The 21223-nt window shown below is 41.9% G+C and overlaps 1 protein-coding gene across 5 annotated transcripts in view; it reads left to right on the forward strand.

Moving 5' to 3' along the window:
- The window catches only part of SMARCA2 (SWI/SNF related BAF chromatin remodeling complex subunit ATPase 2), a 157106-nt gene that overhangs the window by 42527 nt on the left and 93356 nt on the right, over positions 1–21223 (forward strand). For all 5 annotated transcript variants that reach the window (XM_081151009.1, XM_081151012.1, XM_081151011.1 and 2 more), the window contains exons 9-16: positions 1489–1659; positions 9581–9634; positions 12313–12443; positions 12667–12724; positions 14540–14640; positions 15925–16072; positions 19247–19410; positions 20644–20710. In XM_081151009.1, coding sequence (XP_081007135.1) covers positions 1489–1659; positions 9581–9634; positions 12313–12443; positions 12667–12724; positions 14540–14640; positions 15925–16072; positions 19247–19410; positions 20644–20710 — 894 coding nt within the window. The remainder of the gene's footprint in view (positions 1–1488; positions 1660–9580; positions 9635–12312; positions 12444–12666; positions 12725–14539; positions 14641–15924; positions 16073–19246; positions 19411–20643; positions 20711–21223) is intronic.

The following is a 21223-nucleotide window of genomic DNA, read 5'->3' on the forward strand; positions in this document are numbered from 1 at the left end:
CATTTTGTTTTCATTAATTTTGGGGGTCCCAGAGAGTAAACAGCATATTCTAAAAGGCTCTGTGTGTAGGTACTACTAAATCCTACCATCTTCTTCTGCCTCTCTCTCCCTTTTTGGGGGGGGGAGGGAGGAGGAAGACTGCCCAAGAAATGTCTAACTAGCTAGGGAGACCGTTTTATAGTAATTTGAGCAGTAAGCAGTCAAATTTGTCTGATTTAACTGAAGTGAAACTATATTAGCACTTCAGTAACAGATTGGTATGACACTAATGATTAGGCATTTGCAAATCATTAATTTTTGCAATTAAATGATGGAATATACAGATAACAGAGAAACTGAAGTTTTCTATCACTCTTTCTTCAAGTGAGATCAACCATAACGAAAAGCAATTAGAGTTATAATAGCATTTGAGGTTCATGCTCATCCATGGGGCAGAAAGCAGCCAGACTGAGGGATGAAACTGCTGTCACTCGGGCACAGGCTGGAGTGACACTCCTGGACGGAAGACGCCGAGCTTTTCTGTAATGCAGCTGCCTCGTGAAGATTTTGCAGCATGCTTCTTTTATCCTGCCTCACATGAGGAAAATATTTTTGAGGTGTCCTTTTATTGGGACATATAAAAAAGGTTTATCTTGAAATGGCTCAGAGTACATCAGAGTTTTTATTCTATTTAACCTCTAATATTGCTTAATGGGAAGTGGAGGTGGGAATTACTGTAACTGTTTTACTGCTCTGCAGTATCAGACTTCAGGTACTAAATGACTTGTCCCAGTCACCGAGGCCCATAACACAGTGCCAATTATGACAAAAATCCCCCAAATTTGACTTTCCCTGTCAATCGCAATGTTTGTAATGCTTTTAAGTATAAGAAGTTATTTGTTTAATGCCCACTTGATTTTTTGCCTTTAGAAGTACTGAAATATTTATGAATGAAAGGATATTATGTGTGGAATTTGCTTCAAGACAATCCATTTTGGGAGTGAGGAGAGGAGTTTGGGGGAGAGGTAGTAATGAAGCAGGAGTCATCACAAGTTGATTTTTGTTGCTTGGTGTTGGTTATATGAGAGATTATTTTATTCGCTCCACTTTTGATTATATTTGAAAATTTCCAAAATACCGAGTTAAGAATAAACTTCAGATGGTGAATTGTCAGATTTTAACATTTTTTGTACCGTTAAAGAAATACAGGCCCTTGTATTGATCCGCAATGCATCGGCCCTTTCCCTTCTCCAGGAAAGTAAAATATACTTTCTCTATGTCAAAAAAAGAAATACAGAAGAACAAAGAGTTGACTCACAGTGCTCGATCACACCATGTGTCCAGACTTTGCTGTGGACCCTGGTGTCCTGGGATGCGAGAACTCTTGCAACCTGGATCACTCAGTTTGCTGTGCTTACCACGAAAGTTCAGACTGTCAGGGGGCGGGATGGGTAGAAAAGGCATCTGCAGACTTGTTACGCTCTGACCCCGCTCTCCTTTCCTTAACAGGCTGAAGATGAAGAGGGCTACAGAAAACTGATTGACCAAAAGAAAGACAGGCGTTTAGCTTACCTTTTGCAGCAGACCGATGAGTATGTGGCCAACCTGACCAACCTGGTTTGGGAGCACAAGCAAGCCCAGGCGGCCAAGGAGAAGAAGAAGAGGCGGCGGAGGAGGAAGGTGAGCGCCCTCCTGGTGGCAGCTGGGCTGCGGACCAGTTTAAAGCGCGTATTGCTCTTTACTAAATGCACTCACCACGCTGACGCAAGGTTCAGGTGACTGGATTGCAAAACTTGCTCATAGAAATGGGTATGGTGAGAAGGAGTTGATTAGGCATACTGGGCGTGGGAGGTGAGAGCATAATGAACAGGATGTATTAAATAGAAGCAACGCAGTTCATATTCCCATTGTTTCGTACAGTATTTAAAAACTAAATTACAGTCAAAAAGAAGAGGAAGAACACGGGCACCGTTAACTGTTTTCTTAAGTGCCATGAGGTGTGGCAGGGGACTGCTCAGTTAAGAAACTATGGAGTGAAAATTTAGGAGAAAATGCAGTGTACAGGTTGAAAGAAACCATAGAAAGATGTAAGAGATAGCCTTGGGATACTTTTGGCACAAATTTCAGCCCATTTATTTGGGCAGACAGTGACGCCAAAATTGTTCATTCAGGTCAGCAACCTTGTGTCACACTAAGGGATGGGTTTCAGGTGATTTTATGGAAAACAATAGCCTTAGGTAAAATGTCCTAATTGTCATGAGAAGGGAAGGGTAAGATTTAGAATTTCTGCTCTACAGACGTTATATCTCAGTTCAAGGGCAGCATGCTAGTGTAGGCCTGTGAATATAACTCTTCTTTGAAGCTTAAGTAGTCTGGTAACTTAGTTCTTGGTTGATGTTTTGTTTTCATGGTAAATTCTAATTGACCCTGGTATAAACAGGAAGGCTTCCTCAGAGTTGTGAAGGTTGAGGATGGGTAGCATTTAATCATTTACTCGCTGCACTGAATGATTGAACAAAATGTTTTTCCAAAACTAATTAATTTCATGGCTCCTGAATTCTCATACCTGTTTCATAACGAAGGAGGAGGAATACATGATTGAGAAGATGCCTTCTTGCTCCTGACCCCTGTAGTCTAAGACAGCTTCCCTTCTTGTGCAGATGAACGAGGGATGACTCAGGGCTTGGATTTAGACATTTCGTTGGTGAGGAATACCTCATTTTCCTGTCAAGGTTGCATTACAGGCTTTGCAAAATTCCAGCTCCCCATTTCTGACTTTAAGAGGCGTTTTCAGAGTTGGTGGAGAGCACACAGGCAAACAGATACAATTCTGTAACATTCCATAAGTGGATCCCATGAAGTGGCAGTTTTAGTTTTTCTGAATCTCCACATGTATTTTGCAGAGGTTGTCACAAAAGTCACTGCTAGTGTTTTTCGTATTCAAGTTTGTATCCTACATTTCTTTGCTATTGGCCCAAATTGGAGCTTCTGGCTTATAGTTAATAGATTCCTGCCATGGCGTTGGATCGTTATATCATCATAGAAAGATGCACAATTGAGTGATGATGGTCCGGGCTTTATTTTTGTGTTAATCTGTACAGAGCAGGAACCTGTCATACTGTTTCATGGTGCTGGCAACTCTGATGACCTGTAGGTTGGCTCTCTACCTCCAGACGCTTGCCTGCAGGTTTGCTAGTAGCACTTACACTTTCTATTTCGTGCATTTGCTCAACAAATATTACTGAATACTTACTATGATGGAGGCACCATATGCCGGATGCTGGGAGAGAGAGAGAATATAAAGGTGAGAAAAAGCACTCTTGCCCTCTCTGTCAATTTAATCAGAGAGAGAGAAAGAAAGAGAGGGACAGATATTAATCAAATATGCATCTAAATATATAATTATAAACTGAGATGAATGATGTGAAGGAATACTGCAAGTCAGTAATTTCCTGATTTTTTGGCAAATGAATAATAATATCCAAGCATCTCCAGCCTGCCTAGTGTTGTCTCTGGGCACCGCCCGCTGCTCTCACATGGTTGAAGGTGCAGAATTATTACCGGATGACCTCTTCCTGGCGTGCTCTCAGGATGCCCAGCATTTGGGCCGTCCCTGCTCTCAGCAGGACTGAGGACAGGCTGTTTCCTTCCCTGGCCATCTTGCTAGGAGAAATGGGATATAAAGAAGGTAAGAAAGAAACCAGGCCCCTTCTCTTTCCTGAAAACTGTCTTTCATGGGGCTTTGAGACTGAGTTCAGAGTGAGTTATCCAATTCCAGACGCACGTTCAATAGTGCAAAGAAAACAGGTGCTTTCAGAAGCTGAGACTTGGACACTTTGGATTATCTGTAGTTGTTTCCTCCCTTAGAGTGAATGGTGGAGAGTCGCTTGTTGCAGTTTCTCTGTTGGGGGGGAAACTGCATCCGGAAGCTTACAAATTCTGTGCCGTCCCTTTCAGCATTTTCCCGTGGGCCTGAGCATTATGCTGTACCTTACTGCATTTTTTTAATTAGGAAAGGTATCAATAAATCTTTGTTTTGAGAAAACCTTCTTTACCCAGTGAACTAGTAGCATGGACCTGGTAGCAACATTTGTAAGACAACTAAGATACAGATAACAGGAAGAGCTATGCTATTAAAATCCAGTGTGATTGACCTTGTGATGTAATTGCAAAAGGGTTACTTTTTACTTTGTGTTAAATTCAGTGTATAATTAAAAAAAAAAATAGCCCCAGTGTAACAGAAAAGGCCTTTGTTTTTCCCCATAGGGGAGTTTACTGTGTTTACTTGCTGTTGCTGAATAATAGAGTGGGGTTCCTTTAACCTGCCGTGACCTTGTTTAATTTCCCCTTCTCACCATTATAGCCATTTCAGTGAAGTATATCTTTATAAATCATTCCGAGACTTCTTCTCAGCCTGCTCTTACATTAATGCCCTTGAAATGGAAGAAAAAGAAGTAAACTGTGTGTATCTACTTAAGAGTTAGAGGAGCAATAATTGTTAAAGAATCGAAATATCTAATTATGTGGAGCCAGTCTCTGCAGTGGGGCAGGATGAATGAACGCACTATTATGTGCACTTAGCGTGACCTTGAGGTCTCCGTCCTTTGCCATGATTGTTCTCTCACATCTGCTGGGTGAGTACAGGATAAAATGGGGGCTGGGGCTAGATGAAGCCACTGGGGTATATACAAATAGGACTGGACAGGCTGAATTAGAAAATTGGACCACCGTCCAAAAGATGTTAGCACACAATCTTTTAAATTCATAACTGCGTAAGAGAACATATCAGACTAATCTGCTCTTATTCCCTTATAGGGTATTTCATTAAAAGATCTGTTATCTAGCACCTCAGTCTCTTGATCTGTCAAAAGGTGATTTGATAGGGTTGAATGGGAAAGTTTATCTAAAGCATTTAGAATGTTTCCTGGCACACAGTAAGTACTCAGTAAATCTTAGGTATTTTATCAGGCCATTCCGTGGTAAAATGCGGGATTGTGATTGTTGAGATGTGGTTGTAGGTTTTTGGAAACAGAATCTCCTTTTCCCCCTTACCGCGCATTCTCTGTGAGGTTGAGTAAATAGCCACAGTTTTTTTCTGGTGGGGGATCCATCGAACATCGTCTTCGAGGATGATGACAGGTTCTTGGCCTACTGAGGCATGCAGTAAGAGAGGAAGACTGATGCATTTTGGTGGGTGCTGCTTACTCCCCCTGCCCCAGCTCCTACAAAGATAATTTGTAATTACGTGGCCTCTAATTTAGAGTGGCTTCTGGCGATGCTAAGGCATTTCTCGCAGGTGTTTTAGGGTGTATTTTTCCTTAAGCTGTGGTTAGGAGCCCATGCCACCTGTGACCTGAACCTCCTGCTTAGAAGTCTAGGCCTCTTACGGTTCCAGCTTCCTGAGCTGTGGACTTCAGGCTGGAAATAAATATTTAATTCCATCTTTCAAACCTTTCGATGGGGTGTAGATACCAGCAGAACTGTGTCCTTGTTGTGTACTTGTGACATTTCTTGGAAACCGTGACACTAACAGGAACACCCTCAGAGAACCCATGGGGACCAGAATGCTGGGCCAGATCTTCCTCATTGTGGCGTTTCCTTTTCTTTCTGATACTTATTCTCTCGCTCTTTCATCAACCACGAGTAGAAGTAAATCTCAGGACTGGGGCCTTTTGGAGGGGGAACCTTCCCAGCGTGATGTATTGATTAATGTAGTGATAGGAAAATTTGTTTCTTATCATTGTTGGATATCCAAAAGTCAGAAAAGCCTCTTGGTATAATGTTTGGTAAAAAGAGCATCCAATGCAAAGTAGTGATGTGGTTGAGACATTTGTTTTAAATTCAGGTTACTCTCCAGTTCTTCTCATTTCTCTTCTGTCTTATGTTTTCCCCAAAGATGATATAGTTTATTGAAGCTTTTCTCTACAAGGACGTTTTCGTAGGTAAAAGAGAGGTTCTTAAGTAATTCTGGGCATTTGAGTGCAGCGACTGTTGTAAAGATAGGAGAACACAAAGCCACAATGATTAGATTTATTTGATTAGTTCAGTGTCAGAATGGGTGAAAGCAGAAGTTTGGATCAAAGTCCTGCTTAACTGGATTGACCAGTTATTTGAGTCAAAATGTTAGAATTGGTTTTCTCTGCAAGGTACAACCAAAGCAATGTGCAATTGCCTGTTAATTTGATATTCTAGGGTATTTTTTTATTGCCTGATCCCCTATCTGAATGCTCAGAGGTCCACTTAAGTGACAGTAAAAATAACCCAGTGATTTCTGAAAGCTTAGGTTCCCATTGAAACAGAACAAGCCTTTAAGATGCCAGCACATTTGAATGTTGTTTCAGCATATTATAACAACACCTGCTGGGGCTAAAATGCATTTACTTTATGATATGGATTGTAAAATATTTGGTATAAAACTGTTTCTTTACAAAATGAGGCTGTTTGCGGCCTATGTTGTGGTAATCTAAATAAAGTGCCCCATTGTAGTCTGTTTTCTTGAGTTCAGCTTAAATGGGATTTTCATGTTTAGGGATTTCTTTCCCTCCTTGGCCCCGTCACTGATTATTTTAGATGGCTTCTGCAAGGAAAATGGGTAGCCACGCACACAGCTTTGTTCCTAAACATTTCTAAATGAAAGGTATGAACTGACTTTGGCTTTTGGAATTAGGAACCCAAATTGTGTTTAGTTAAGAGTAATTGGTTTCATATCCCCTCCCATGACTAGGTTAATTACACTCCGTTCTTCCTCCACAAGCATAATTAGTTCCAAACTTTTTGCAGGTCGTGAGAAGGCAGGACAAAGTTCCTTTAGTCCTAATTAATGGATGAACTTCAGTGTTTTGTTTTTAATCAGTGGAAGTAAGCTCAGGTCAGTAATATTGATAGGATGTGTTTGCAGTCACATGATTCAGATAACTATCTGTGAAAACTGCTCAGGCAGTGGGAGACCCGGTAGCAGCTGCCGTCAGCACCGGCCATTTCCCCAGGTGCTCAGAGGCTGTCCAAAGTTCGCTCAAACCCTAGCACCCATCACAGTCTGTTTGGAGTTCATCTTGAACCTAAAAAAGGGAAGGTGTTTTTTTTGGAGGGGTGGAGGGAATAAAGTACCAGTTTGATGTGAGAACATGGATTAATGAAAGCACACCAACCAGAAACCTTCAAACTGAAAGAACCCGAAGCATGAGGGAAGAACTTGGTATCTCTTGCCATAGAGTAGACTGCACCTGGCTTCCATTCATATAACAACATAGCCGAATGGGGTGTAAGTACAGGGCATGCGAGAGAAGTCTCGTGGAGCTCCAGTTCAAGGAGGAATTGTGTATGTGTTCTTAACTATTTTGACTTGCACCTAATTACAATAATAATAGTATTTCACTAAGCATATGCATTGTTCTCTGTGTTTGCATTCATTCACCAAATATTTATTTAGTGCCTTTTAAATGCCAGGTACTCTGGTAGGTGTGGGAATACATAAGTGAACAAAACAGACAGAAGTCCATGACCCTGTAATCTTACGAAGCAGTTTTCATACAGTGCTTTAGCAGCCTTATATAGACAAAGAATAGCCCTTGGATTATTGTTGATTCTTTTACATTGTAGAGATTGACACTCGCAGTGTATATTAATTACATGTGACATTGGATTGTATACATCAAAATAGCGATCCAGTCCTGCCTGCAGCAGCCCTATGTGGTAGTAGGGACTGTTACTGTCCCTAGTTTCCAAAAGAAGGGGAACCAAGACATAAAAGATTGGCTCAAGGTCACACAGTGAAGGTCTCTTATACTTAGTGACACAGCTGGGATTCACATGCAGGTCCTCTAATTCCAGAACCAAGTTTCTTACATCTAATATTACATTGCTTCTCAAATTTGATACCTGGTGGAATTTTTTTTAAGTCAGTTGAGAGGATTTTAAGTAATGGGAAGGCCTGATTATGAGGCAGCTTTTAGATAACGCGCTTATAGCATATTCATAGAAAAGTATCCTTCAGAATAGCTTTGATTTTATTATTTATGGTGCTTCAAGCTTTTTAAGGTGCTATTCATTGAAATGGTGATCCAGTTCCACTAGCTAGCTATTGGAAATTGGCTTATTCATTGTCTCATTTGATTTTCTTTGTTGGCCAAATTGGTAGCTCATTTCTGATTTGTACGGAAAGAATGGTGGGATTAATTGACTTTCTCCCATTAATTAGTATAGTGCCTGAGAACTCCAAAAATGGAAAATCCAGGTGCTGGCAGCAGGGACGTTTCTTTTCTGAGCTTTTCTGCCATTGTTCGCTCTGTATTTCTAGCCTAGACAAAGGGCCCCGTACTTTTCGATACTGATCATTTCTTTTGAGTTTGTAAACTTAAATTCTTGGGAAATCGTAACCAAAGAGAGCATTTTGTTTCCTGTCTTTGGTGCCTTGTGTTTTTGCCTACACATTTACATCTATTTTTGTAAGAAAATTATAGGAGAACTTTAGAATTTTCAAACATTTATGGAAACTGCATTTCTTCAGTATGGACAAAAGGCTGAATTTTAAACATTTTTTATAAAAGCTGTTTTGTCAAGGGACAATTGAATTATTTACAAGGAAAGCAAAAATGTATGATATAATCAATGCCTTAAGTGTAAACAAAGTGGCGTTAATATTGATTCTGTATCATTATATATATTTTTAATTAACTAAAAGGCCCAGGGGAGGAAAGCTTATTTTCTTAAATGTCTTGATAAAGCAAATGAGTGAAGCTTTTTGTTTCCCCCCCCTCACTATACTACTCTGAAGTAGTGTAGCTTTCCAGCAGTAACTTTAAAGTAAGGATTCTGTAAAAGTGATGTTAAAGATTTCACTTGTCAAAGAAGTTGTCATAAATGTAAGAAGTTTTAAGGCTATTTTGTGTATATTACAGATGAGACTCTCTTGGGTGTGTATAAAATGTGACATAATCTTAGTTTTCCATGTTGGCTGTCTGAAACTCATAGAGGTTAATGGACTAAGATATTGGACTATTTAAGATATGGTAGATGACAGAATTTTTCATGAGATCACAGTATCTTCCTCAGATTTCCCCCTTATACCCACTGTGGAAATACTACATATTCTGAAAGCCCATTAGGTAGAGTGAAAAACATCCAGAGAAATTTTTATATCATTTTTTTGTATTTTTATGACTCAAGAGCGTATCAGAGTTTATTCTCAATGGACATTTTCAGAAAACTTGCTAAGGGAATAGGAAAGTTTTGTTGAATTGCATCAGGATGTGTCTTCACAGTGCCAAACATGAGAACAATGCAGACTCTGACCTCCCTCTCTCTCAGTGCCGCCAATGTCTTAAGCTCTTTGGATCCTAGAAGACATGATCCACAGATCTCCACGAAGTGCTGGCCTTGAGTTGCACCTGGCTTTCAAGAACATTCTGCAAGTTGCTAATAAAATACACACGTTGCCTTAGATAGTGAAAAGCAGTAAAAATAAAAGGCATGAATACTTATGTTTTGTTAGGTGAGGGTGAGTAGTAACGAAGTGCCGTTACATACCCCAGAGTTACCATGAAGCCTTCCTGTGCCCATCTTCTCGGTTACACGTAACATGTGGCTCTTTGTTGTTTTGCAGAAGGCGGAAGAGAATGCAGAGGGAGGAGAGTCTGCCCTGGGACCAGACGGAGAGGTAAGGGATTTTGCAGCCACTTCTGCATTCTGCTCAGCGAGCCCCTGCCATACCTTGCCGTACATATCATTCCATGTATACTAATTCTATTTTTACTCAGCTGTGCATCTTTAAGTACAAAGATTAATACATTAGCATAATATAAAAGGGATACACTGAAAAGTAATCTACTCCCTTCTCAGACTGCCAATCAACTGATACTAAGTTTCTTGTGTACCATTGGGAAATTTTCTGTGCACAGATAGGCATATGTTTAGGACTATGTAGAATGTGTAAAAATCTTAAATGATCCTATAATTAATTTGCCCACTAAATGATACAGAAGCCTAGCTGTGACCCAGTTTCCTTAGTTTATTACTAATTTGAAATTATAAAACTCCTTAAGCCAAACAGTTTACATATTTGGCTAACTTATTTTTTGACATCTTCTATTGGCTTAACAATGTGGCTTCTATTTGTCAATTCATCAGTATATTCCTAAATTCCATATTCTAGTATTTCCAATAGTCTCCTGAATCGTGAGAATACAATTATTCATTTATTGGATTTTTTTTTCCTCTGAAAACTCCTAAGTTCCCTGCCAGTGATTCACATTGAGGGGTCATCCTTCTGAGCAGGATGGGGAGGGAGCTTGCTTCAAGCCGCCTTCTCCGCTCACAGATTCGGATAAACCTGCTTGGAGGTTTGGGGTAGGTGGAGGGGTTGCCTCTTCCTGTTCTAGAATCACTGTGCACGTGAGGTGTACTGTGAATGCCAACAGCTTGGATGCCAAAGGGAGGTTGAAACCACTAGTCTATGCAGAAACCCCTTGAACAGTAAATGTTGCTTAACCAGTGTAATCCATCACAAAGAGAGAAAGGATTGGGATAAATGTTTAAGGTGTAAGAAACTCTCAGTGGGATGTTAAGAGGGGAGAATACTATATATTAGAGCGCTTAGAAACACTCTAATTTGTAGAAGCCCAGCCTGACCTAAGCAGCCTCACATCAGTTTGTAATTAACAAGCACGGGGGTGGGGGGGCGGTTAACAGGTTACTGTGAGAGAGCTTTATCTCTTATTATCTCTTGGGAAAACTGCCTACTGATCTAGGGCCTGTGACTCACACTTTTTTTTCCCTTTACATCTTAGCACATGTGTGTGCTGTCTGCTGAAGTTGGCCAAGTGGACATCTTGCTCAGCTTGCTATGAAATAATTTTCCTATTACACTGCTGTGCTCAGTGCTGCTGCCAAAGTTTTCATTCCAGCTACAGTGAATACCAATTTTCTCTGAGGCGTGACACCTAAAGCAATGAAATAAGCTGTGTCATAATAGTTCAAGATCATGGAGTATGATTTTTCCACGGGAGGTGGTAGGGAGCGGTGGATTTCCTTCTTTATTGCATGAGCATACAGGTGACCTTTTACGTTAATGAGGGAGAAACGTCATCTTGGCCTGCAAAGGAATGGTGTTCACAGCCACTGCTTTAGCACATGTACAAGAAAAAACAACAGTCTAGAGTAAGGCTCTTTTTTTCAAAGGTTGTTTTTGTGGATAATTGCTAATATATTGTTCCTTATTCTGACAGCATTTTTTGGGGGGGAGAACCAATTTAGGGGGCGTTCATTTTCTGTTAGATACAGACAGTAACCTACAGTATACTGTTTTTCCTGTCATTTTTATTTAACTCCAAATAAGAATAATTTAGAAAAATTTTTTAGAATTAAGGAGTAGTCTAAACATTGGATTTTATTACTTTTACGGAGATAGATAACTTGAAGCATTTCCAAGCAAGCATCTTGCCTGGGGGTCTGCTCCTGGAAGTACAGTTGCCCTCTAATCAGCAGCATTCATTTGCATAGGATTACTCCAGTTTTAGGCCTTTGAAACAGCTTATTCTCTGAAGTAGGTTAAACACAGCCTCTGCAATATCATTTATTCTCTTAATTTTCTGAGCAAGCCATTTTTCATTGAGAGTCTAATAATGAACTTTAGCTCAGTCTAGGTCTATTCTTCAGATTTCAGATAAGCAAAGCTATTTGCTTTATCACACTCCCAGGTACCAATGGTTGGCCTGGTTACCTGGTGGTTTGGTTTTGGATAAAGGACACTGGTTCTGCTAAACCAAACAAGCCAGTAATGAGATGACTCAAGTTACATACTTTTTTCTTTTCCCATTCTCTCCAAAACCGTAAGTTTGCAGTAGTCATGATACGGGGGATATTTTTAGGGGGTTGAGGTTCTGATTTGCAAATGACAAAAATCAGCTCTGCCTGATTTGAGTCACAAGGGAATGTATTAATGGTATATTGGGTAATTCATCGGATCTCCAGGAAGCCTGGAGAACCAGACTTGAGGCTACACCTGATATTATACATACAAGGATCAGTGAGGATGTGGCTGACACTGGGAGCAGGCAGGAGCTTGGCATGGCCAGGACCGCTGTACTGGCTCTGCTGCCGCTGGGGTCCGCCCTCCCACCAGTGTACCTGGCCCTACTACCTTGAACTTCTAGCTCCTAGTTCAGAGGCTTGGTGAGTGCAGCCATCTGGGAGAGCTGAGGTCTTGTGCTGGTGACATTTCCAATAACAGAAAAATGTTTCAAGGGCCGGCCGCCAAAAGGCTAAGACATGTTCTGCACAGAACTGGGAGAACATCATAACACCAAGTGGTGATGTGGTTTTTTCTCTCCTTTCTAGCCCATAGATGAGAGCAGTCAGATGAGTGACCTTCCTGTCAAAGTAACTCACACAGAAACCGGCAAGGTCCTATTTGGACCAGAAGCACCCAAAGCAAGTCAGTTGGATGCCTGGTTGGAAATGAATCCTGGGTAAGCATTAAAGCAGAATTATTGGTGTTCTTTGGCTTTTTAATTTTTGTGGTCCTTGTAAAACCGTGGATTTAAAACAACACAAGCTTTGCTGAGATGGTTAAAATTGGTACCCCCATTTGTCACTTGCACACTGAACATGCTAGTCAAGTCATACATGCATATATTGTCTTGCAGTTTAAAGAACTAAGCCCTCTCTTCTTCCCCACTCCTTTTCCTGTAGTTACGAAGTTGCCCCCAGGTCCGACAGTGAAGAGAGCGATTCTGATTATGAGGAAGAGGTATGTATGTGTCTCTGTTTGAGTTCATGGGTCTGAAAGTTTATGAGGGAAGCACCTGTGTCCTTCTGTACTTCTCCTTCCAGTGTTGGCCTTTAGGTGATTACTGGGGCTGAGGTTTTGCCAGAGCTCTGATGGGACACGCCTAGCCGTGCAGTGACCTCTTGGGGACTCCTGAGCAATGGGGAGACTTGGTGAATTCTGAATTCATTTGGAACCTAGAAAGAGAAGCTGGCATTAAATCAGAAGTGGTGGAAAGGTTTTTTGGGAAGAACTGAAGATGGAGCACTTTGGGCAAGACAGTCCCATGCCTCCAAGTGGTTCACACTGAGGGTTTGCTGCCTAAAAATTTCTGAAGTCCTTTGGACCTTAGAGTCTATTTGAAATGGAAAGTCTGGGAACTTAAATGAAAAGGGCAACCTAGGCTTGATTTAATGAGTTTATTGATCCTCTTGGTTTCCCTTTAACTGTGATTCTTGTTTGAATTCCTTGGATATACTTGGATATATTGTTGTGTGCAGTCACTGAATGTGGTTTTTGCCTGTATAGAGGAATATTGGTTCTGAGTGCCATGGCATAGGTGCCACGGAGTGGGCAAAGCTGCCTTACCGATAATAGCACACTAGGATTTTAAGACAATTGTTGTTTCCTCCTATTGTGTGGACCTGTGTTTTCTAAATTAATCTCCTATGGACACTTTGCAAAGAGGAAAAATAAAAGTTATATTTTTAAAAGAGGATCCTCTTAAAAAGCAAATATTTTTAGAGCCATGCTGTATTTTTATAGGCTACTCTTTCTCTGAGATATTTGAAGCTTACAAAATCAACTTTAAAAATATTTCTTGTTGACTCAGATGAATGGGCCCATAAATGATCCGTTGGAAGAGTCTCCTTGTTAAGGGACAGAGAGGAGATAACCCGAGACTGACAACTGCAGGCAGCTCTGATAGCCAGGAATGGAATGAAGCTGACATCTGGGGTCTGCCACCCATTTGTGGCAAGTCCCTTCCTCCCTCAGCGCTTCCTTTTTAACCTGGAAAATGAAGGAGCTGTGCTGGTTCTTTAGTTTACCCCTGTGTCTCAATGATCTTACCATAGACTTGATTTTCAGCATTAATATTGTGTCACGTTGTATTGTTTCATTCAAGAATTATGGGAAAGCATCGTTCTCTTTAAATCTACTTTTAAAGGAATTCTATTAGATTATCTGGAAAGATTTAGCCTTCAACCCCAGTGCTTAGTGGTGGCATAGTGAATATTCAGCGATGCTTTCAAACAGTCCAGTAGAACGTAGTACACAGTGGAGAGGTGGGAGGTGATGGACCCTTTGCCGAGTATCGGCAGTTTTCATCAGAATATTCAGAAACTCCTGGTGTGAAGTTCCCCTGGAACCCGCGTGTTTGCAAGCCCCAGCCCCGTACTCAGAGTCGTGGGGCCGTGAAAGGCCACTGGCCTTATCAGAGAACGTCCTGTGAGTAGGACAAGATGACCATCTCAGAGCCTGGCTTCAGAAGGAAGGATGCAGAGTGCTGCTAAGTAAGGGACAGTCATGTTATCTGCAGGACTCTTTGATAACCAAGCAGTGATACGCACCCTCTCTCTGTGTGATCTTTGCGTTTTTGTTCTTAGGAGCGGAGGGGGTAGGGGCCTCAGAGGGCTCCTTCTGTCCCTCACCTGGCCGGGTGGACGCAGTGCAGCGGTGTGTGCTACCTGGGGCTGCTCTTGACTTCATCTGTGAAGTTGATCACTGTTAACCCCTCGTTGGAAAGGGCCCACCATAGATTCCCTTGTTAGAGCGGGATCTTTGTTTCTGCCCCAGGATGAGGAAGAGGAGTCCAGTCGGCAGGAAACTGAAGAGAAGATACTGCTGGACCCCAACAGCGAGGACGTTTCTGAGAAGGACGCCAAGCAGATCATTGAGTGGGTATCTCTCCAGTGTTTTCTTCCCTGCAGATGCATTTTGTGACGTAAATGAGGCTTTAGCGATTTTTTTTAGAGTATTTTAAGGAAGGAAGCCAACTTCGTGGCCACACTCCACTTAAGTGGCTGCCATCAGAAGTGGCCGCTGAGCTCCAGGCCACCAGGCCCCAGGGCTTCGGGTTGCCCCTCTTGCCCCCTGCCCTCTTCTCCCTCCCCAATCCCCGGCTTCAGCTCCTGCTCACTCCCGGGCTCCTCACCCGTCACCTGCACTCCACCCCAGACTGAACTGATCAAACTTGCCCCTCTAGCTGGCTGCTTCACTGCCCTTCCTTCCTTCCTCAGTGGCATCAGCACTCACCCAGAAAGCCAAGTGAGAACCACCATTCCCTCCCCTGTCCTCTTTGCCAAGCCAGTCAGCCACCAAATCCTGCCTGGAAACGCCCCAGCACCCTTGCACCCCTCTCCTTCCCCCACCTACATGCCCAGCTCCGTGCCGCACCCGGGTCGTCCTCTGTATCCATGGTCTACTCAGCTCTTTGTGTGTATGGCTCTAACATTAAAAGGAAATTATTGTGAAACAGTATGCAAAACAGAACATTATAAAGCGATGAAATTTAAAAGAAAAAAACAGAAATAGACATTCTAACCTTTTCTCCTTTAATTGCAGGGCTGTATGCCCTACTTTAGGGACTTCTGTTTTATCAGTCTGCCCCCCTCCCCCCGAGAAGAACCCCTCAGGACTCCTCATTGCCTGTAGAATAAAACACCAGCTCCTTAACCTGGCATAGAGAATGGAAAACTACCTTTCCACTTTCCTGTCTGTTATGTCAGCTTCAGCCCTCTCTCACCTGTCCTCCAAGATTTAGACAGTGTTCTGTGAGTAGGGTTTATCTTTGCACCCCAAGAGCCGAGGACAGCTTCGTAGGCAAAGTGTTAATCTGCAGGTACGGTTCGTGTTCGTATCAGTCATTTGAGGCACGCGGGCCTGCGTTCAGATTCTGACGCCGCTAATTTTACGTGGCAGGTAAATTCACTAACCTCTCTGAGCCTGAGGTTCTCCACATGCATAAAATGGGGATGTGAAAATAATACTGTCTGCCTTGCTTAGTTTTTGTGAGGATTACAGATAATGTATTTTAATTGCCAGGCAATTATATAGTAGGTAATAAATAAACCGTACTACTGCAGCTATTTTAGGCTTTCCATTCATCTTTTCGAATGGAATGAAATAAAAACACATGCACCAGAATGTCTGTGCGTGATCCTCCGCTTTCTGTGCCTCAGGACAGCTAAGCAAGACGTGGACGATGAATACAGCATGCAGTGCAGTGCCAGAGGCTCCCAGTCCTACTACACAGTGGCTCATGCCATCTCCGAGAGGGTGGAGAAGCAGTCTGCCCTCCTCATCAACGGGACCCTGAAGCACTATCAGGTGATTGCTATGGTTTGTGTTTCCTTGGCAAGTCGCAAGCTTCTACCTGCTTTTTACTGAAGTAAGTCTCATGCACGTGTCGACTGCTTAAGAGGTTTGATGATGGTGAGGCATTTTAAGTCACCCTGCTTATAATATTGGCATTCTCTCCATTGCGCCTAGAATCCTGCCTTTAGAGCACTTCCATTTTTCCACAAAGTGTGTTCCTTGGAACTTTTTGTCCCAAAAAGAAAAAGAAATACAGGTTCCGTGGTCAAATAAATACAGGAAATACAATCAGCTATAACTGGAATTACCATATAATTTACTGTTTCAAACTTGGATACTAATGAGAGTGAATAGGGGCCCTTATTATTAATAGGCATAACCCAGGACTGTCCTGAGCCACCCAGCCATCTGGGCATCCTGACAGTGACCCCTCCTGGTAGTCCACGACATACATCAGCACATCCATGACTCTACAGATATAATTGTGCCATCCATAATTGTACATCAGTGTCTGCAATAAAATAATTTAACTTTCTAGTTCCCAAATTTCTTTGACTACCCAGCCTTATTTTCATATATCACCTGTTAAGATCTTGTAAAACTAGCATCTTTTAGAATATTCTTTAGGAGCTACATGCTTTAGGCCAACCGTTCTCAAACTTTTTGGACCCAACCCTGTATTTGCTGCCGTGGCCTGGAGATGAAGCATGCATTGACCACCACAGTATTGCCTTGGCTCCTGCTAAAGGGCCTGCAGTTCTTACCCACTGTTGCTTTTGCAAACATCAGCACAATATAAAGGTAAATAATGCCCTGAAGTTATTGTGAACATTGTTGGACCTTGTGGGTCTCCTGAGATGGTCTGGGACACCCAGGAGTCTCTGAAGCACACTTTGACAACCACTGTTCTGTCCATAGTGAGGTAATGTTTTCTCCACAGACCATGCTACTTTTATGAGATTCAAAGTGGTCATCATTTTACTTGGTCTGCTCAGCATAGATGTGAATTCATAGTATGTTCTAATAGACTTTTACGTGCCTGTGTCTGAGAGATGCATTCTCTGGGTTATTCATAAATAACTTAATGGCACAGTGATTTCTCCTGCCATCCAACACCTTTTTCAGCACTCTCCAACACTGTCTTTTCAAACCTATCTTCCCTGCTTTTCTATGTGAACTGTATGCCCTTCTCCCTGCACTGGGCTGCTGTAGATCCCAGGATGGGCCTTCCTCTGTCCCCCTCTGGGTTTTTGTCTCATGAAGTTCCTTTTGCCTGATGAGATCCTGTTCGTTTCTCACAAACCAATTCAAAGCATAGCTCCAAGCCTTTCTGGACCACTCTGTCCCCAAGTGAGCTTTCTGTCTGATTGCTCCTTGACACATTTTTGTATCATTAATAGTTATTTAACCCTCACATAGCTGAGGCCATCCTGCTGCTTCCTGGAAAGCCTTGTAAGTTTGGTTCAGTACCCAGCCCCTCCAATTTGACGGTCTAGGAAAGTACAATTCATTTCCTGCAATTTTAGTGAATTTCTAGTCCCTTCTGCTGCCAGTTTCTGCTTCTGTTTTATCTGGGATTAACACAGATGCAAAATTCAGCCCCTTTGCCAATTTTCATTTAAAAAAAGAATTCACCACCTCCCAGTGTCCAAATGTTCCTGGCATTTAGTTGACTTTCCTGAGAGTCTGGAGGTCTTGGCGTCATGTTGGAAGCACACAGCTCCTCCAGACCACCAATTGTGGTTCCCAGTCATTTCCTCACTTACCCTCTCTATCTTTCGCCCATTTTCTCAAAGGCTCTTCCCATTTTCCTTCTATCTCTTGGTGTTGCTGTTGTTCTGCGAACGAAACCCTTTAGGAATCTTGCATGGCACAGGGTACTCCAGGTGGCACGTGAAAGTATTTCTTCAAACCACTGCAGTGCTCTCCCCGGGAAAAAGCCTGGCCAATGCCATTTTATATGTATGGCACTGACACCCCAACCATTCGTTTCATGGTGCCTGTGTATATGTGAATGGCTTATTGTCTCCTCTTTGACTGAAAGCTCCTGAAGGAAGGCATGCATCTTACATACCGAGGGATCCACCTGCCATCGCTCCTTTCATGGTTCCTTGCACAGAATAATCATTTAATACAGTTTAAAATAAATGACTTACTTTTTTCTTATATAAAACATATTAAAATTAACATTTCCCTAAGCATAGCTTCATTAGCAAGCTAAATTGACTGCAGCTAATATAGATACAGATATCGATATAGATATATATATAGATAGATATAGATATATAAAGATATAGATAGCAGTATCTATATCTTTCCATCTATCTACCTATTATCTATCTATCTGTTTATCTATTTATCTACTTATCTATCTATTTATCATCATTGATCCTACTTTTTAAGTCCAGCATCTGTGGTATGATGGTAGAAGGGTGGTTAGGAGAGGGAGGTTGAATGATTTTGTATTATCTCTTGACCTTTCTTGTACTGGACAGACTCGGGGACTGCAAAGCTGCATCTCAGTGCAGAGTGTTTGTACTTTACAGATATGTGGAACACACGTATTTTCTAGGTTGCCCTTGGGGAGTGCCCACCTGGCAAAGTTCTCACCTACTGCCTGGAAGGTTTGTCCCCACCAGGAAGCACCCTCCTGTGGGCCCAACAGCCAGCCCCTGGCTCCCTGGTCACCCAGCTTCCTCACTGAGAGGATCCCACCCTAAAGGGAGTCTCTTCTTAGCCAAGAAGGTTATTTCTAACTATCTGTGATCTATGAGCCAAAACTTGCCTTCCGGTTTGTTTGTCTTTAATCCTCACATTGGCTTTTTGTTCTCGGAGTGGTTGGAATGGCTTTTGCTTTGGGTTTTCTTCATTTATAGTAATTCTAGAATGTCATATACTGTGAAATGCTAAGTAGGGATGAGCAGCGAAGCTGCTTAAAATCCCACCAGTCCGCTCCAGCCCGTCGTTTCTAAATCTGATTAACACTCGGCACCTGCCAAGCAGCAGGCATGATTACAGGCTCATATTTTAAATTCTTTTTGTGCTGGTGCTCCCCTCACTTGCCTACCGTGGGAAATCCAACATACAGCACAGAGGAGTTAAGAAGTCACAGCCTCACTTGAGTTGTATTAGTATTAATTACCTGTGCAGATCTCGGATAATTGAAACAATTACTCTTCATTTCAGCTCCAGGGCCTGGAATGGATGGTTTCCCTGTATAATAACAATTTGAACGGGATCTTAGCTGACGAAATGGGGCTGGGAAAGACCATACAGACCATTGCGCTCATCACTTACCTGATGGAGCACAAAAGACTCAACGGCCCCTATCTCATCATTGTCCCCCTTTCGTGAGTAAAGCCATTTGTTCTGCAGTTATCTTCCTGCGTGTTGCAGGGTGCCCTAATAGGAGCTCGGTTCTGTTTTGCATTGAAGGCAGAATTATAGCAGGTGCTGGGGTACCCGGGAGCGTATAATCTGGATTTAGGTTTTTATTTCCCACCCCCACTCCCAGCCTTTGCGGCTGTTTAAGTGAAGGACAAGGCGATTTTATCAGCGGTCTACTCGCGTTGTGGCCGACACCATACAGGGGGCCTTATTCTTCAGCCACTCCTTCAGCCGCTCCCAAAGGGGGAAGGTGTTTTGATTTTTTTTTTTTTTTTTTAATTTCTTTGATTTTTTTTTTCCCCCTTGTTCCATTTCCAAAAGATTACATCTAGTCAAAAGACTGCGGCGTTCTGAAATCTTTCTTTATTGTATCTTCTAAAGCTGAGTCTAAGTTGTAATTTTAACTGAGAATTTTAGTTGAACTGCCCCCGGTATGTGAAATTCATTTGCAGCGATTTCGCAAGGACAGGTCTTCGCTGTGTGCCATGAAACTGCCAGGCCTTGCCCACTGCGTGGCTCCTTGCAGGCCTCAGTGCACACGCCTAAGAGAAGGAAGACCTGTTTGCAGCCGCCCCCTGCAGTGGAGGGTCTCTGGCTGTGGGTGTCTGGTTGCATTTTTAAGCACTGAGATCTTAGACCTCAGAGCTGATACAAAACTGGACCTTGAGAAAAAAATAAAGATTCCATTTTAGTATTTTTGTTTTTTATCTATATTTTACATGTTCTGACTTGTATATTATGGTGACGCTTTCAGGGATTTAAAAAAAAGAGGCATTCACTATTTCTTCCCCTGCTCCCTCTTGACAGATTTATTTAATATTTTCATGGGCTTTTGTAATTTCTTTTTCCTGACTCAACTTTTCGCTGAACGCATGTGGCTTTCTAAAGACTCACCAAATCACTTTGGCAATTGCTATTTTTCAACATCACATTAAAATTTAGGGGGTTTTTTGCCCTCTATAGTTATGTATTCTTTAATTTTTTTTTTATGTGATTTTTTTATGAGCCCACAACAAACTTGTCATGCTTTGTGGCAGCTTATTCCTAACTTATCTCTTATTTCCACACCTTTAAAATAAATACATACTCAAGATATTTTATAGTCTCTAGTCCCTTTCAAGGTGAGGCCTAAAAATAAATAAGAACATCTTTTTCACCGCTGACTTTTATACAAATGTCTTTTTTTTGTTCTACAGGACTCTATCTAACTGGACATATGAATTTGACAAATGGGCTCCTTCTGTGGTGAAAATTTCTTACAAGGTTTGGAATGCTGTATTTATATATAAATGTGGAAAAGCAAAAAATAGACCCCATTTTCTTTATTCCATATGCACATCTGTGCACTGTATTTGGTTGTAAAGTTTTGTCATGTACATCATGTACTAAACAGTGAGAGTTAATCATCCCAAGAAGATTACTGTAATAAACCATAATTACTTTCAGATAGTGAAATGCAGAAGAAAATTGTTAATTATCATATTGCGAGGTTTCTGATGAGAGTAATACAAATGACAAATATCGCACATTCTGCGTGCTGCTGACTGGCTCACTGTTCCTGCAGAAAGTTAGGCAATTACCCGCGTGCCCGGGCCGCCTGCTATAGGCTCCCATAGAAAAGGAGCCTTTCATTAGAGCAGCGGGTTCTCTGCTACCTTGAGGTCACTGTAATTTCCTTTTCTTTCTTTCCCCTGAGTTTTCAGTGGGAAGGCCTCTCTCTAAGAGTCTGCAAAGTGTCCAGACCAGTGCGATTTCGCTGAGCACTTTCTTTATGGA

Source organism: Miniopterus schreibersii, assembly GCF_964146895.1.
Source record: "Miniopterus schreibersii genome assembly, chromosome: 11".
Taxonomy (NCBI): domain Eukaryota; kingdom Metazoa; phylum Chordata; class Mammalia; order Chiroptera; family Miniopteridae; genus Miniopterus; species Miniopterus schreibersii.